Below are 18,845 nucleotides of genomic sequence, written 5' to 3' on the forward strand. Positions count from 1 at the left end.
GTGAATTAATATAGAGCTGTTGTACCCCTAAGGTATAATGATAGTCCTTCTTGAATATTATATTTACAAATATTCTCTCTCACATACACACACAACATTAAAATAATTTTTTTTCAGTGCCTCTTCTAGACATCTAAAACTAAACTAAGTTTAGGGTGCCTGGGGGGCTCAGTTGGTTGGGCGACTGCCTTAGGATCATGATCCTGTAGTCCCAGGATCAAGTCCCGGGTCTGGCTACCTGCTCGGCAGGGAGTCTGCCTCTCCCTCCGATCTTCCCCCTCTCGTGTTCGCTCTCTCTCATTCTCTCTCTCTCCCTCAAATAAATAAAATCTTAAAAAAAAAACCCTAATTTTAATTAAACTTGTTTAAAACTCAATAGATATTTTAAAAAGCAAAAAACAGAAAATAGGCATATGAAATTAATTACTGCTTTTCTGTGCTATGGTCTCCTATGGACATGATAACCAATTTAGCCCAAAATAACGGATATCTGGTTGAGTTCACCTTCAATAATGTGTTGTATTATTTGGCACGTGTTTCCTGGCATCCACAAAAGCTACCTAGTTCGACTCTCCTTCCTTAACAGATTCAAGATTCACTGCAGTAAAACAGGATTTAGGTATCACAATTAAAAATGGAATGTTTCCATAGCGTAAGTGTTTTAGATTATCTGGCACAGGGTTTTCAAGAAAACCTTGGTAATTCTTGTTGGAACTCTTTAAATTATCTTTTATATCAATTTTTATCTTAAACCAAATTAATGCAGTTTAGTCTTTTCTTGTGGTTTATGGTTATCGACATATAGAGACTTGAGTTTCACCTTTTTTTAGGGCTTTGTTGTTTGCAGAGGGCATTCATAGCGAGTCCCTATGTCCCACAGCCCTTCCTCTTGTTTGCCATTTATACTCTGATGAGAATTAGGAAACCATCTAACCTGGCTTATTAGAACTGAGTGTCAACTAAGGCTGTGAGGACCCTTCCTAGTGAGTAAGGAGTGTGGCCTTTGTGATAGCTGTTTCCATCCTCAGAGGCGAGTTGGCTTAATTCTGGATTCTTGGCAGTGTTTGTTGGTGATGTAGCTGGAAGAGTCGACCAGATGAGAGGGGAATCACGCAGCTGGATTTTTAGCGTAGATCATTGTTTTATAAATATCCCCTCCAAAATGCCGTCAAAGGGCCCGAGTGAAGACTTAACTAAAACAAGAAAATGTGTTTAATATAATGTCCTTAATGCTGTCCTAAACATAATAAGTATCTTAAAACTTCATCTGTGTTAAGTTTGGGAAAATAATTTTGAGAAATACAATTAATATTTCCTGAACTGTTACATGGGAGTGAGAATGGTAGATGTGGAGGGCTTTGTGTCACAAAGGGAAATTCACAGAATATTACCTTGATATCATCCATCATTTAAGTAACGTTGAAGATGGGTTAAAAGTGATTGCATCTTTTTAACAGAATCTCCTAGGACCATATGTCTTCTTACGTGTGACATTTCTAGAAACTCTGAAGTTATAACTTCAAAGTTGTAAATACTGGCAGCATGATACGTGATCCCGGTACTTGGAATGCCACTGTCTGAGACTTTCTTGTTTTATACATTGGGTTTTATTCTTCTAAGGAAGGCACTGTGTTGTATTCATTTGTGAAATAAAACTGGGGATCTGAGGGCAGGAGTGTGCTGTTGAGTACTGGGATGTGACCGTGCTGTTGAGTACTGGGATGTGACCGTGCTGTTGAGTACTGGGATGTGACCGTGCTGTTGAGTACTGGGATGTGACTGTGCTGTTGAGTACTGGGATGTGACCGTGCTGTTGAGTACTGGGATGTGACCGTGCTGTTGAGTACTGGGATGTGACCGTGCTGTTGAGTACTGGGATGTGACTGTGCTGTTGAGTACTGGGAGTGACCGTGCGTGGTCTCTGGGCTTCCAGCAATGTTCGCTGAATGCATAACTCGCTAAAGGAGTATCTCGGTGGAGAAAAGAGCCTTCAATACGTGACTGTTATGCACTGATGATTTTATGCTGGGGTGGTGCAGTCTGAGAATATATAGGGTGACTATTAAAAAGTACTCATTTGGTAGCTACTAAGTGAGAGGAATCAGTATACGGTGGTGGGAAGAGCAGCAGAAAAGTCTCCCCGTGATGAATCTGGCTACGATCTGACTAGGCTCGGACCACTTCCTCTTCCATAAGTCTTTTTACCATTTCTTCGGCCCCTGCCCCTCTGATTAGATACCTCTGTTTGATTTCCTTCCCATAGTGTTCGTCCCGTGTGTCTTCTTCGCCGCAGTTACTATTATTTGGATAAAACTCTCTGCGGCTGAGATGCCCCTGACCCTCTTCTCTGGGTTCCTCTCATCTCCTCTTGCCATTCCTTCTCAGATGTTTTATTTTCACTGGCCCATTGCTTACATTGCTTCCTTCTCCCTCAAGAACTGGACACCAACGCCGGCCCAGGCTGACGTTCCGGGCCCTGCGATGAAGCAGTGAATGAACGGGACAGAGGCCGGGCTTGGTGAAGCTTCTGTTCTGAAAGGGGGACAGTCACCTAGACTAGGCTTTGCTAAAATAATAATAATAATAATAATAATAATAATAATGAATACTGTTAGGCTGAAAATAAATAAAAAATAAATTAAAAAAAAAAAGAAAGAACAAAAGAAAAACAAAAGGGATTAGCAAGAGCCCATCATGGTTGTAGTGGAGGCAGCAACAGTGAATGAGGAGACGGGCCCAAGAGGAGGTGCCAGGAGCAGAGGAAGCCCTCAGGCCTCAGAAGAACGTTGGCGACTCACCCGAGTGAGAGTGGGCATCTGTAAACGCAGAGGAACTTCGATTTTAAAGGCATCAAGTACTTACTTTCTCCTGTAATTACTCTTCATTCCTTTCCCCCCTCTTTCTGCTTATCTCCTCCCACGGCCGCTTCTGCCTCCTGGACTTGCACTTAACCCCCTGCTGCCGGCTGGTTCGTCTTCTCTTCCCTCTGGCAGGTCGGTCTCTCCAAACCGCGTTGTGGTTGTTCTCATTCTTCATGTGAGAGTCCGGACTGCAGGCAAGCGAGTCCTCCGTTGCTTCTTTCCAGAGCTGCCCCGCACAGGCTCTACTCAGAGCGAGCAGGTTACTCGCGTGCCCTCACGCGTGTGTTGGGCTTTTGTGCTTCAGAACCCTGCTCAAGCCTAAATGGTCTCGCTTCTAGTGCCTTCTCTCACACCACCCGCATGGCGGTCCTCCTACCTTTTGAAGACCACAACACGTCTGGCAAGTTGTTAGCCCCTCTGTTGTACCATTCATTCTGGTAGTTTTTCATAAAAAAATATCTTGAAGACACAGTTGTTGCTACCGATGGTTCTGGGGCTTATGGAGGCAAAGATGAATGGGGAGTCAGCCTCAGAACCGACAGTGCTCTTGGGGAGATGGAGGATAATACATTTATGTAAAACGACCCAGAATTTGTGTTAACGGTCATGAGAGCAAAGAGCACAAGGCTCTGAGTCAGAAGAATGAGCTGAGATGGTCCTAATGTAGATGGGGCCACCTAATGTAGGTAGAGATAAGGATGTCATTTCTAAGGAATTCACAGCGAAGCCAATACCTGGAGAATGAAAAAGAGCCCGCCGAGGGAAGTGTGGTGGGCTGGGAGAAGAGCCTTCTGAGTAGAACCAATAGCATTTCAAAGTCTGAGGCAATAAGGAGCTTGACATAGTGAAGGAAAAATGGAGCCAAGCCAAGGCCCTGAGGTTGGTGCATAGTAGGCCAGGTGAGACCCTCAGGGGTGAGACCGCCAGGGGTTGATGGGCAGGGCTGGTGATGCCGGCACTGGAAGTGGGCATCTGCACAGCTGTGTGGAATGGAGCCCCCTCCCAGCTGACATAGAACTATCCCGAGCTTTGGGGGCGCCTGGGTGGCTCAGTGGGTTGAGCCGCTGCCTTTGGCTCAGGTCATGATCTCAGGGTCCTGGGATTGAGCCCTGCATCCAGCTCCCTGCTCAGCAGAGAACCTGCTTCTCCCTTTCTTCTCTGCCTGCCGCTCTGCCTACTTGTGGTATCTCTCCATCTCTCTAATAAATAAATAATTTTTTTTTTTTTTTAAAGAACTATCCCAAGCTTTTATGTGAGCAAGAATGAAGTACCTGATGTGTTGCGCCGTCACGTGTCCTGCCCATTTGTGGCCACATTCTCATTTATCTAAAATAATGTGGTAGCTTGCAAGAGCCATTTTGGCTGCTGTGCTATATGAGAATGTGAGACCGCGTGAACAATGAAGTCCCCATGGGGACTGGAGAGATGTCAGTTGGAATAGATTTTAGGTCATTTGGATATAGAATGAACAGCTCCTACTGATAATTTGCTGTGTGCCCAGTAAACTTGTGGGGGAATAAAATCTCACTTGATTTGAATCTCAAGGGCACTTTCATGTACTTTCTGGACTTTCTGTAATATACCTCAATGAATACTTGTAAGTATGTATTTTGTTTATTTGACTAGATGGCCCTAAACTAGAGGGCAAACAGATCCTATCTTTGAGATGCTTTTATTTACTATCATGTCTAGTATGGTGGTTTAGATAAAGTACTCTTTAAATTAGACTTCACTTAAATTAATGAATAAAAGGGTAGATTCTCAGATTTTTTGACCACGGAGTTTTCAGGAGTCATGAGACCTTGCCTTGCCATTGATACCACCTCTACTAGGCTTAAATTTTCATTGCCTTCTAAGGGACAGGCTTAGCGGTGTTAAATTTTTGTGTTACCTATGTTTGCCCAGTCATAATGGAAACAGCCTGAGGAAGCCCACGTGGTAGGATTTATGAGCTAGCCCTATTCTTGGTATCCACCACTACCACTTACTTCCCTGGGTAGAATACAGTAACGTGGTTCACAGCCAACTGCGACAAGAGAGCCAGGAAATGGAATCTGGCTTAGTGGGGAAAGTAATATCATGGGGACTGGGAATTGAATATTTGCAGTAGGAGGTATGTAGAAATGTTTTTTAAAGGCCTGTGAGCTAATCCTTACTGCCTCGCCGTCACTAGCCATGGTGTCCCCACTAGCCGTTGCCCAGTGCTCATCCTTGTTTCATGGGCCACTCTTTCCATCTACAGTTAGACACGCCTCTGGGAGAAACATGATGATCTGTGGGATGTCTCAAGATAGGAGGCAGTTTCTGAAATCCACATGAGCACTGATGAGGTCGGTAACGAAGGGAGGGGTGGTGGAAATGGAAGGATGGGACAAGAAGGTAAGAAACGTCCTAGAACGTGGTGACTGCAGGCATTTGGTGCAAAGACAAGACCAGAACAAAGAGGACTGCTGAAGCCCTGCTGATGAAGCTCCGTTTATGAACTTAAATGTGCGCCAGCAGCGTTTTCAAGATAAAGCCAGTTAATACTGCTTATCACCGATGGATGGCATGAGTGATGAGCCTGGACATTTAAGCCTTGGACACGGAACTCTGTTTTTGCTTAGTCTGAAGGAGTTTTATGAATGTTATGAAACCATACATGCCTGAGAAGGGCAAAAATAATGATGTTGAAATTATTGGTAAAAAGAGATTTGAGAATGGAACACCAATGCTAAAGAGATTAAAATGACAACTGGAAAGCACAAGAAAATGTTGGAAATTCTATTTGTAGAGGAGATCTATTGACAGTAGGGATAACTCGGAAGGATAAAGAGTAATCAGGCCCCTTGTAAAAAACACTGCATTTCACAGTAGAGGAGTAGAGGAAGAGTGATTGACCAGATGAGAAAACAACTCCAAAAATGGGAGTTAGGTCTCAAAGGTCAGCATGAATATCCAATGCCCATTAGCTCAGCGTTCTTTTTAGGGAAAGCTAGAAGTTTCTTCAGGAGGGTAAGGGCTAAGCCTAGTGAAGGAGCTGTGGCCGTGTTTTCTTGTGAGACAGGGTCACATAAAATCAAGGACTATTTTGTGCATAGCATCAGGGTGAGTGCAGAAGCGCATGGGGAGACACCCTAGTTTCTAAGACCTCCCTGGGATGCTTCCACAGGGAAGGAGAGCAGAGGGCATGCCAGGTGGAAGAAGTCAGAGTGGAAACCAGGGAGCAGAGTCGAATGCAACAGAAACGCTACAGTCAAGCATATTTGTTGCAAACAGGTGCCATATGGGAAGGCATACCTACCTTTAATTTCTGTGCTGCTCAGGGGCGCCTGGGTGGCTGAGTGGGTTAAGCTGCTGCCTTCAGCTCAGGGTCCTGGGATCGAGCCCCGCATCAGGCTCTCTGCTCAGTGGGGAGCCTGCTTCCTCCTCTCTCTCTGCCTGCCTCTCTGCCTGCTCATCATCTCTCTCTGTCAAATAAATGAATAAAAAATCTTTAATTTCTGTGCTGCTCAACAGAGAGTGGTAGAACTGTTACATCAATAGCTAGAAATGATGCTCATCCCCAAGGTCCAGTCCATGTTTCATGAGAGCCAGTAATCTCCTATTTGAAAATATAGAATAAGCTAAGGGCCTCAGAAGAAAAATAGGACTGACTTCTAGATCCAACGTGTGTTTCCAAAATAATTACAATTCCCACACTAACACATTATTTCTCTGACTTAATTTTCAAATAAAAAGCACAAAAATTTAAATTCATACTACATATTAATGTGTGACCTTTAAATTGGAAATGTGAGCTGTAACTATTTGACTATAATGTGGACTTGATACCTAATGAGGAGCAAATTTCAGACAAAAGACATCATTTCTATTCAGCTATAGTAGTGAACATAGTCCTGGGATTTTCTAAGTAAACGATGAAACAGCAGAAAAAAAGACTCTGTTAATGAATCAAGGATAACTTTTTTAGTAGGGAAGGATGGGACTTGAGGAGGGAAAAATACGCATAAAATCATCAAGTGTTAGATGAAGATAGGACAAATATGAGTTAGTTCCTCAAATTAATAAATACTGGAAATGCAGTATTTCCACTGAAACTTAAAGAGGCTTTTTAAAGGAACTCATTGTTTTCCTACCATAGTGGTATGGAAGGAAAATGTAAATGACTTAAAAAAAATACTAGCCGTGCACGGGCAGCAGCTCCACAATGGGTGATTATGGGATATTGGAGATGTTTGTTGAGTTTATTTCATAACCCTCTAAGATTTCTTTTAGAGATAAAATACCAAGTAGATTATATAAATGGACTTCTTTTGCAGGCTAACAAAGTACAGACATTGTATAATTTTCTTATTCTTACTCTATGTAAAGTTCTTATTATACCTTATATGAATTATTTTATTCCTATCATTTATGAATTTCTATCTTATGTTAATTATTTAACTATGTAAATTTATAGCCAAAAGTGAAAGAAAAAGCATGAGTTTTCACAAATTATATTCTTGCCATTTAAAAAGGTACTTGTGAGCTAAAGATGACCGATACTTTATCTTTTTAAAATTTTTTTTTTAAATTTTATGCTTTCTCTAGGCTGGAATGATAAAAAGTGATGATGATGAGTATTTCATTGAACCTTTGGAGAGAGGTAAACAGATGGAGGAAGAAAATGGAAGGATTCATGTTGTCTACAAGAGATCAGCAGTAGAAGGGGCTTCCGGAAACTTGTCCCACGACTGCCGATACAGAGGTAGGTATCTTTGACAAGACTTAATAATTAACCATAATTTTAAGATACCTTGAAAACAACTCTCCCAATCAGTTAAGAGAGTGTGATAATCATGTGCTTTTGCATAATATGGAGGTAGTGAAAGAAGTTCCTAAGTCATGAAATTTGGCCCAACTTTCTTGAAACCCATAGCAGAATATAATGTTACTGGTATTATTATTATTTTATTACAGTGCATTATTGTGTTGACAGTCTGTTTGCTATTTATGATTTCTGTTAAGGCTTCACATTAAAATTACCTTTTCTCTCTCTTCTGTGAAAACTTAAAAACATTTTTGCTTTCTAAAAGTATCTAAATTATGGGTTATTAATATTATTCAGACCTTTAAAATGAGATATATTGACATGGCAAAGAGATCGATATGTGGTAGGCACATTTGAAAATACAAATGCTATGTGACTTTAAGGTTTATTTTGCAAATCTTTCTACAGTATGGGAGAGAGAATGAGTTGAATGATTCTGCCAAATTTTAATTCAAAATAGGCTGGACCGCTCAAGTCAATTAAATTATGGCATGTTAAGCTTCTCTAATTTTGTGTGTTTTAATGAAATCTGAAACTAATTTGTTATTAAAGAGATGTTTTTATAAGTTGGGTATAGAAATTCCCTTAGTGGAAAAAAAAGAAAAAAAAATTGAGAATTTATGTTTTTTAACCAAATTTCAAAAAGTCTGTATTTCCTTATGTCAGGCCAATTATCTGATTAGAGATAATAGAAATTTCCCCCAGGGAAAATGTCAGTAATATAAATATTCTTAGGTTGACCATCTAGATTCTCGATTCATGATATCTTGCCTCCTGAGAGCTATTACCTTCTTTGATTTTCAGATACCACGTTTTCTTTAATGTGCCACACTAATGGAATAGTACAATTTAAAATAAATTTTAAATTAACTCAACCTGAAGAGTTTTTGAGAAATTTCTTATCTGAAGCAATAGCACTGAATTAATAGATGGAAAACTGTGAAATGTGTGCCTGTCCTCAAGGGTCACGGTGGTGTAATTGAAAGAGAATATTTAGGCAGATGCGAGTAATAGCTCTGAAACATCAAGTTGTTCCGTGACCTTAGTAATTCAACTGTCTGATCCTCAGTTTATCTGTGAGCAAAGAATTCAGATACGTTGCACAATTATAATGTCTTAGAAATAATGCATGCAGATTGTTGAGTGTAGCCCTCGATAATAGTAGATAGGCAATCAGTGCTAGCTATTACTGTTATTAATCATTAATGATAATAACCTTGTACAAAGATTTACACTTCAGGAGTTTTAATTAAAGTCGAACAGTTAGGCATTGCTTGCCTTCGTGTTGTGAATACATTCTTATTAGTTCTCATTTGTATTTTCATGTTTTAAAAATGTCATTCTAAATCTAAAGACGGGATATGTGAAAAGATAGATAGTAGGATGCTGTACTTTTTCTTCTTCTTTTTTTTTTTTAAGATTTTTTATTTATTTATTTGACAGAGAGAGAGAGAGAGATCACAAGTAGGCAGAGAGGCAGGCAGAGAGAGAGGGGGAAGCAGGCTCCCCGCTGGGCAGAGAGCCCGATGCGGGGCTCGATCCCAGGACCCTGAGATCATGACCTGAGCCCAAGGCAGAGGCTTAACCCACTGAGTCACCCAAGCGCCCCTACAGTACTTTTCCTATAGTTTAATTGTTAATGATATCTAATATCTTTTGTGAGGCAGTGGTTAAATATCTTTTAGTAAAGTGTAGCCTCTATGCTATAGAACCGTAGTAGAGGACTGGAACGTCCTTAGTGCGTAAGGCGCTGTGACCTTCCTTCCGGTTGCTCCTTCCGTCACACCTATAGTCTCACCAAGCTTTACTCTGTTGCTCTATTTCAGTCCCTGAGGGTATCCATTTCTATAAATATCAGTCCTGGGAATTTTTAGTAGTCTAATATTTACAGAGAAGGAGAGATTTTTTTTTTCAATTGAAATAAGACAGTTATGGGAAATACCATGTTTAATACCTATTGTATTTTTAGAGACTAGATTAGGAAAAGTAATTTAGAAGTTAGAGTGTATAAATTTAAAAGAATAAGAGGAGATTAAGGCAGTTTGGGACATTAATTTAGAAAATTATTTAACATATCAAGTAGCATCAACCTTGACTTAACTTTGATTTTATAATGAGTTGTTTTTAAGAGTTCAGGCACTGAAGACTTTATTTTTAATTTTTCAATTATGAGTAGAAGATTATTTTATAGTTGAAGTAGACCATAAAATGCATTTTGGAAGGGTTTTCAGCAATCATCAGTCAAAGGAGGAGGGGTTCCTTTCTTAATTCAAAATTGTTTTAAAACTTCACCCAATATATAACGCAGAATATTCTATGATAAACCTTAGTATGAACTTAACAACTTGTTTTCTTATTTATGAAGTTCTGATTGAACTGAGTTGCCAGTGATTATCAATTTACTTCCTTTTGAGACTCTTAAATTATAACCATATATTTCAGAAATGTAAATGTCTTTTTAGGGTAAAAAGAGATTCAGATTCAGAACTTTAAGTACTATATTATAACTTTAAAATTCTTCTTTTACCTTCTTGATCACAAGACCGAGAGCCAAGCTTTTTCATGGACTACATACTTTCCGAGTGAAATTAAGAATATATTTTTATACCTTACTCCATCATTCTAAAATGTAGAAATGAACAGATTCTAGGTTTAGACGGTATATTGATTTATAAATGAAAGCTACAGTATCATATGAAATAGCGCTTTGTCTGGATCAACTCAGGATATTATTGTACGAGACACAAGTGGTCTTTCTTCAATAAGTTACTAGAAGAGGATTAAAATACATAAGAGGTACTTAGAAATACATTTGAGGGCCACGGTCTTCATAAATTTACCTGACAGCAAATCATCTGGACAGAGTTTCACCAGTGGGGCCCCTATAAATAAACATTCTGCTGTATTTTGCTAGTTGTCTCCATAATCGCCCGGCCACATGTGTTGCTTTGTCAGCTTAGCAACTCAGAACTGACATTCGTTTCATTTCCATAGTTTGGAGTAAGTGTTCTAAATTAAAACCAATTATGTCCTGAACAAAGTGATAGAAGTGAGATGGAGAGAAAGAACCAAATTGGATTGAGACTGAAGTAAAACCGATGGGGTGATTTGATGCCGTCTATCTCGGGGGTGGAGACAGTGACCAAGGATGATTCAGAACACTAATCTGAAAGACGAGAAGATTCTCTTTCCAGAATTCAGGTATTTAAAATGGGAAACAGAAATAGGGTTGATGAGGATGACAAGGGGGTTTAATTTTGGATATTTGCGTTCAAAGATCCCCTGGAAAAGTGAGTGAATAAAAAATGCACAGTATATTTTCATAATCACGTGTCAGAGTCAGTGAATGATGGCCCTTACACACATGGTGGCGAAGGGATGAGTAGAGGTTTGCTTGGAGTCAGGGGACAGGTTTTGTCCTTAGAGTGTCTTAGCTTGCCTTCTACCCTCTCTTTTCCAAGTTCTTATCGAGAATCAGAAGGTGATCCTTGCACAGAATTGGAAGCCCATTAAAGATATCTGCTACCTCTCCCTATAGGAGAGGAAGACATTGTGTCCTCAAAACACAAACACAAAACTAAACTTTAAGCAGAAAATAGGCTTCTACCACACTCAAGAACACTAAGCTGTTTCACTTGATGAAAAGCAAACAGCTCTTTTGATTCCTTATTCTCTTATTTATCTGGATTTTCAATAAAAGTCACTCACAACTTTGAACCTGTTGAGAACATAAATGCTATGACTCAACAGTAACACAAACCTGCAACCATTTCCATGTAGTTCACGGATTCTTTCCTTAATTCTTCGTAAGGAAGTTGTATTGTTTTTGGAAATGTGGAAACATGTGAAGAACTGTTTGAAAATATATTGAACTTGTAAGATCACAGACGCAGCATTCTGCTTTAGAATTACTCTTTTAAGACCGAAAACGGTTTTACGCTTGGCAATACAAACAACCTCTCCCAGTGTAGAATTGGCAGGTGTTTATAACACATAGTACTGCCAGTTTCTGGCAAAGAAACCCCATCTTTTTCATTAAACAACAAACATAAACTGTTCATGATTATGATAAAGAACATGTCAAAAAAACCTTATCTACTTCATTATGGGGGGAAAGTTGAGTTTCACGATTTTTTCTCTTCTTGATTTCTGCTTTGGGAGGATGGATATCACATCCGTTTCTGTGCATTCAGTTTGGACAAAATTATTTTATATTTCACTGGTTTTTGAAATTTCATTTGGTAACAGCATGGTTAATCAACCGACAAACGGTCATAAGGTTCACCTCCACTGTTAAATCAATCATCTGAGCCTAAACTCCAATGAAAAACAAAACATAGCCCTGACCATCTCGGAAGAATGTCTGTATTGTCACCCATAAGAAGTTTGCTTTAGGCAGTCTCTTTGGGGGGAAAGGGGGGGCTGTACTTGGATGACATCATTCAGCTTTTCATAATTTTTATTTAATCCCTGGGCCCTTAAGCTTTTCCCATCAAATTACAAACTATTCACTCACCAGAAGCTTTGTGCTAAAGTAATTTTTGTAATTACTTCCTACCAGTGGGAAACAAGGAATAGTAAGCCTTTATCTCCTAGCTTTCTTTCAGGATTTTCATTTTCCTGCACGATCCCAAGCGCTTGTGTTGCTGGCGTGGTTGTCATGGAGCTGTGAAGGAGTGTCTTTGTCCCAGGTGGGAAGCATGTACAAGTCAGAAATGATTTGGGAGTTGCTCCTGGTTGCCAGGGAATGAATCTATGAAACAAGCGCTAGAATAATGGGAAGACTAGTTCTTATTTTGGTGACTCTAGGCACTTCCTAGGCAGAGTCCTTCCTTGAATCTATAGAAAAGTCAGTAGGTGCTATAACCTATTATATTTGGAAGTTCTCATGACCTATGCCCCAATCCAAAAGAGGCAGTGGTGGGCTTTGCAAGCCACAAAAAATGAAAAAAAAACAAAATCAAGTGAGAGAAATTAATTTTGGCGTCTCTTCTTATTAAATGAGGCACGAAACAGTATTACTAAATTATGAAGATCTGTCAAGTAGTAGCCATTCTTTTAGATAGATGTTAAATGATAAATTTTACTCATTTTTACTTGGCTGCACAATTTAGCTTATAATAAATATGATCTAAGGTCAGCCATTCATCAAAGTTACTACTAGGGATTCATATGGAAATGCTACTTATATTTATGTAATTCCTTTTAGGTTGGTTTTGCATATTTTATAATCCATGTATTTATAGTAATTATTGGCAAAAAGAAGGCAATTAAAGATTGAGTTGTTAAATGAAATAATCAGGAAGCAGAGTGATGGTTGAAGATCTTTCAGATGTGAAAGATAGAAGCTAATGCTTTTATGTCCTCGTATTAAAATGTCTTACATGGCCTAATATATCCATTTGTGAATAGGAGTTTGTTTATATAGACTAGGATTAAAGTGTTACAAATATAACTCCATTTTTGTAATAAAGAATTGAATATGGAAAGAGACAAACTGTATGGAGAATTGAGAACTTCCGGATGCCTAGTTAGTTATTGAAGTGACATTAAAGGACAAAGAACTTGAAGTTTTTAGATATATCTAGGTGATTGGAACAAAATTGAGAACAGTTATTTTAAATTAGGGTACAAAGCTAAAGCAGATAATGCAGGCTGGACATTGATTCTTAAATTAAATGATTGCCTTTCAGAGGTAACTGTATTGGGGCACCTGGGAGGCTCAGTTTTAAGCGTCTGCCTTCAGCTCAGGTCATGATCTTGGGGTCCTGGGATCGAGCCCCGCATCGGCTCCCTGCTCAGTGGGGAGTCTGCTTCTCCCTTTGCCCCTCCTCCCGCTCATGTGCACACACGCTCTCTCTCTCTTTCTCTCTCAGATAAATAAATGAAATCTTAAAAAAAGAAGAAGAAACTCAATTATTGAGTCATGAAAGAATGATTATCAATAAATCTGTGAGGATTGGAAATGTAATTGTTCTTTCTAAATATAAGGTATTTTATTATGAAAATACACTGTAGTGTTTGGTTTTATTTACATGAACTTCCTTTACTTAAAAGGTATAGACGCTATTTGTAGTAAAATAGACCCCGCACGTGCCAAGTCTGCCTGCTTAAACACATTTTAAAGTCTGTACTTAATTTCTTTCCGTGTACAACTTACTTATAAACTTGCATGTTAGTAAGTGGGAATCATATTGTAAGGAATTCAAATATTTCTAGAGGTTTTGTAAGTCTTTTATTTCATTATTTCTGTTTCTAACATGATAAATATTTTTATGGAAGATAATTTGCTATCAGGATATGTGTGTGTGTGTGTGTGTGTGTGTGTGTGTGTAGACATATATATATGTATATATACATATATACATATATATATGTCTTTCATCGTTTTCTTTTTCCTATTCGGTCATCCACTATTAATTTTAAATGTAAAATTATTTATGAGGATAAACACTAGTCACTTCCTTTTGGTATTTTGTCAATAGTTTTGTGTGTGTGGGTTCCTTTCTGTGTCATTCTTGGTCCTCTCTTTCTTTATGGGATCTTTTTATCCCTGTCCCTGCAGAGCATCTTTAAGGTAGATGAAGTGGAAGTTAGTGATATATGTTGAAGAAAACTACAATAATAGGGAAAAATAAGGGTAGCAGAGAAATAATATTTCTATTTGAAAATCATCTCTGATTAGATTATGGGAACTATGAATTAAAATGTTAGGGCTATATTCAGGCCAAGATAATTGCTCCTCTAATGCACAATTCTGCAAGGGGAGCTGAATCCTTGGTTTTGTTCTTTCTAGACACCAAATATTTTGCTCTAATTTTCTCTTGCAGACCACCTGGTCAAGATACCTAATTTTAAAAATTCTTAATGGATGTCCTTGAAGTTGAGACTTTGTGTGAGGTGGAAAGATTTATTTTAGGAATGATGGGAGCCATTTCCCTAAGTAAGACTATAAAGTTTACTGGAGTTAAGTAATTATATATAGCATTTTCTTTTATTACTGTCTAGTACCTTACTGAGTATCTGGAAAAAATATTGGGCAAGTCTGAATGAGGCATTAGTTCAAACTGGTTTTGTTTTTCTTGTTTAAAGATTGATTTATTTCTCTTAGAGGAGAGTGAGAAAGAGAGAAGGGAACGGGCAGAGGACAAGGAGAGAATCTCAAGCAGAATCCCTGTTGAGTGTGGAGCCTGGCGCAGGGCTTGATCTCAAGATTGGGAGATCATGACCTGAGCCGAAATCAAGAGTTGGACGTTTAACCGACTGAGCCACCCGGGTGCCCCGGTTTTGTATCTTTCACAACTATTATAGCCACTTCTATGCCCCATTAACTTGTTATGTGCTTTTAGCCTGATATAGTTTTCATTATTTCAGACCTCTGATTAGTAAATCAAGTATCCTAAGACTTTTATTCAAAGGACAGTCTTTAATTGTGGCTATTTTCTAGCCAATTCCCGTGGAAGTTTTCATTTCTCTTGAGTGCGCTTTATGGATTGGTGCGTGTTCTTCCAGTGTGAACACCAAGGTCTGTGTGATACTAACCCTGCATTCTGACTTCAGTTCTATGTCTCAGCACTTTGGCGGGTTTCATCATGTTTCCATGTTCTGTGGGGTCTTACTCCCTATACTAGAAGGATAGAAGCAATGTCTAAGCCCCTTTTGGTGAGACGAGTGGGTGATAAAAGTAGATTCTTTTTCATCCTATGCCATGATCCTGATACTAATAAAATGCCACTGGGAAGCCTTCTAGTCATAGGAAATGAGGGTATTAGGACAGATTTTTGAGTTCTTCATTTTGCATCTTGGATGACCCATTTGGATAAAACCAACGGAGGAATTTGATGCAAGTAAACATTGCCCTACTTCATTCTGTAATCCTGGGCTTGGCTTTTGAGTCCAGTGGGAAGTCCTAGGGAAATCACTGCTAGGTAAGGCATATGCACCACCCTACTTATATTTAAAGGAGCTATAATTAAGTACAGCAGGCTAGGTTTTTTGTCTTCTACAGCATCCTTCTCTCATTTGTGGTAACCCAACATCTGGAAAGTCAGCAGAAGCATTTGTGTGGTTGTTATAGGTTTGCTATCCTCTGGGTTCCTGTGGGCATTCCTCCATCACCTACCAGTGCTCTGTCTCTTAAATTTTGGAAGAAATGTTGCAATACCCTGTCATCTCTGACATATACAAAATATTAATGAACCTTTATGATATACATTGAGATTTTTTTTTTATAGATTTGGGATCTGAAGCATGGACATTAGTCAAAATAACTATTATAGTAATCACTCAGATTTTTATTCTCAATCAAACCCCAACTTTGATGGAGTTTTCATTTTTCCTAATTATGTGGCTCATTTTATGTTGCAACTCAGACCTCAACTCACATGTACATAACAGCATCGCTCCTCTGTTTCTTTTTGTGTGTGTGTGACCTTATGAACAACTTTGATAAAGTAGCTCAAGTCATTAGCGTTAAGTTCAAATTTTGTATCCTGAACAGACCTTACGTAAATGGGAAGCCAAGAATTGACTCTAAATACTAGGGATTTTGAAAATTGACCTTCCTTTCATTAATACAGTCGTTACATTGTAGCACTAGTTAATTCTGCACAAATATTCATGCAGAAGACAAAGAAAAAGCAGGGGGAGAAGGGCAGTTGTCCTACAATATAGAATGCTTTACATGTTGATCTTGCGCAGGAGTCTTCTACGTCAACTGGTATGTGGGTTTCTTTGGCTGGCTGAGTAGGCCCCACTGGGCTGATACTCTGTGTCTGCCTGGCCGCTGCAGGCCCTGCTGGCTTTTCCTGCTGGTCTTTCTCAATTTGACTAGAGGCTGCTCTCCCTGGCGCAGTGGACCACCCTGAATCTGGCGAGGCACCTTACGCCGCAGCCTGTGTGGCCCACGGCAGTCTGTTGTGGGACCACGTTGAGTCTGGGTTCAGCAGCCCTTTTTACAGGCTCCCTGGGAAGCTTGGATACTGTTCTTTTTGCAGCACAGGAAGTAAGGAGAGTCGTGGCTTCCTCGGCTGCCACCAGATTGGATGGGCCACCTGCCCTGAGGTGGTCTCTTTCCAGAGGCCCCAGGACAGAGCAGGAAAAAAGGCCTTGGTGCTTGGAGATCCCCACAGATCTGTATATTTTAATAACATGTCCCTTCTCTTCTGAGCCTTGGCCTTGAAGGGAACTGGGAAGAAGTCAGGACCACTGTCTCCTCATTCCCATTTGTCTCTCTTGTTTCCAAAGCAGTGCAAGATCTAAAGGACCCGACTTGCCTTTTCCTTCCTCTGATTACAAGCTTCCTCCTTACCACGGCAGTCCCATGCCTCAGACGCATGATGGCCAGGACTTCCCTCTGATAGGAGGAAAACACAAATGAAAACCAAGCATGCAAATAAAAAACTGCTGTTTTCTGGCTTCCAGGCCTGGTGTTGAGTTGTTATGTGTTGATTTGATTTGTATTGATTGTTATGTGAGAACCAAGAGAATTATAGCATCCTTTCTTTCCATACAGCCTTGCTTACCAATCTCTGCTTTGGACAAATCTTACTTGAACTCCAGAAGCTGAATATTGAATTTCCTTTTATTCTTTTTTTTTTTTTTTTTTTTTGAAGATTTTATTTATTTATTTGAGAGGGAGAGAATGAGAGAGCATGAGAGGGGAGAAGGTCAGAGGGAGAAGCAGACTCCCATGGAGCTGGGAGCCCGACTCAATCCCAGGACTCTGGGATCATGATCTGAGCCAAAGGCAGTGGCTTAAACAACTGAGCCACCCAGGCCCCGAGTTTCCTTTTGTTCTTGATGCAACAATCTGACGGTCCAATGGCCTCCTCCTTCTCTCTCACTCAAGGTCTCCCAGCCACTGTTGGGATGATCAGCAAGTCATCTACACACAAACACAGGGAAGAATAAACACTGTATTTTCCAAATATCCTTCCCATTACACAAGGTACCATATTTCTGCGGTCCACGTTGCTGTAGTGGACCACCTAGTGTAGATACATACGGTTTTGTAGAAACCGTATGTATCAAAGGATTGTTGAAAGGGCTCTTATTAGACTCTTTCCCCCTCATTTTATATGTGTAAGTTTGGATGAAGAAGGATAAGATGCCAAATACAAAAATAGTGACAAACAGGGTTACAGATGTAATCAATGTCAGGAAAAAAATTGACATTCATAACTCAAGCCATTACTTACCACGTGAGTTAGGGTCTAAATTACATCACAAATACGGCTTTGACACCCAGAGTCACCAAGAGAACCCTGCAGTTTTCAGTTTGTCCGTATCTATACCTCTAAACTCAGAGTCTGAATACTATGGGACTATTATTTTCTTTTTCTAACGAATACCTGCAAATACAGAATTTTATCCCAAATTCCACAGAATTTTATTTGTGATTAAAAGAAGAAATCAAAGATCTATTCTCTTTGTGAATATAGAAACCTGAGGTTTTATTTATGATAGAATTGTTATTTATGATAGAATTTATGATAGAATATGTTAGGTGATTTTTTTTTTCAATATAGAGCAGCGTAATAGTATAATCATCACAAGTCCCTGTGCCACTTTTGCAGATTTGTTAAACTTTTGGTCCAGAGATAGAAGAATGGTGTTAAAAGTGACAGAGGTAGCATGTCCAGTCCTCCTGCAGTTGAAAAAGGGAGGTCATCTGTTTTAGTCTTCTTCAGTTCTTGGCAATAACAAAGGAAAAATTAATAAGGCCAGTCATGAAGGCAGTTTCTTGCTTCAGGTTCTCAGATCCAGTGACTAAGGCTTAAAGAACAACTTGAATGTGATATACAGCAGGAAAACTTACGGGAATGGGAAACCGGAACTTCTCAGTGTTTAGTCCCTTGAGAATATCCCTTACATTTCTAGGTATAGGGCCAGAATATTAGTGATTATTTCAGAAAACATATTTTGATTATGGAGATGGATCACACACGTTCTCCGTTCAATCCCCTTTCCACACTCACTCTAACCCCACCTTCATGGCCATTCCTGTGAAAGGTGTTTCATAGCCAAAGGAAGACAGTCCAAGTGTGTTAAATTTTTTTAGTGTAAAGTCAGCCAAGGATATCCTGTAAAAACAGATTCAAACATTTGAATCTGATCTGTTGAGCCAGTTTTAAAATTAGATCTTCAAACTGGATCTTTAGAACACTAAAGAAATCAGAAATCTCAGCGGT

The 18,845-nt window shown here is 39.4% G+C and overlaps 1 protein-coding gene across 4 annotated transcripts in view; it reads left to right on the forward strand.

The window, feature by feature from the left end:
- Window positions 1-18,845, forward strand: part of ADAMTS3 (ADAM metallopeptidase with thrombospondin type 1 motif 3) — a 249,223-nt gene that overhangs the window by 107,200 nt on the left and 123,178 nt on the right. For all 4 annotated transcript variants that reach the window (XM_082727729.1, XM_082727728.1, XM_082727726.1 and 1 more), the window contains exon 4: window positions 7,434-7,590. In XM_082727729.1, the coding sequence (XP_082583855.1) occupies window positions 7,434-7,590 (157 nt within the window). The remainder of the gene's footprint in view (window positions 1-7,433; window positions 7,591-18,845) is intronic.

The sequence above is a fragment of the Mustela nivalis genome (assembly GCF_964662115.1).
Source record: "Mustela nivalis genome assembly, chromosome: 4".
NCBI classification, from domain to species: Eukaryota; Metazoa; Chordata; class Mammalia; order Carnivora; family Mustelidae; genus Mustela; species Mustela nivalis.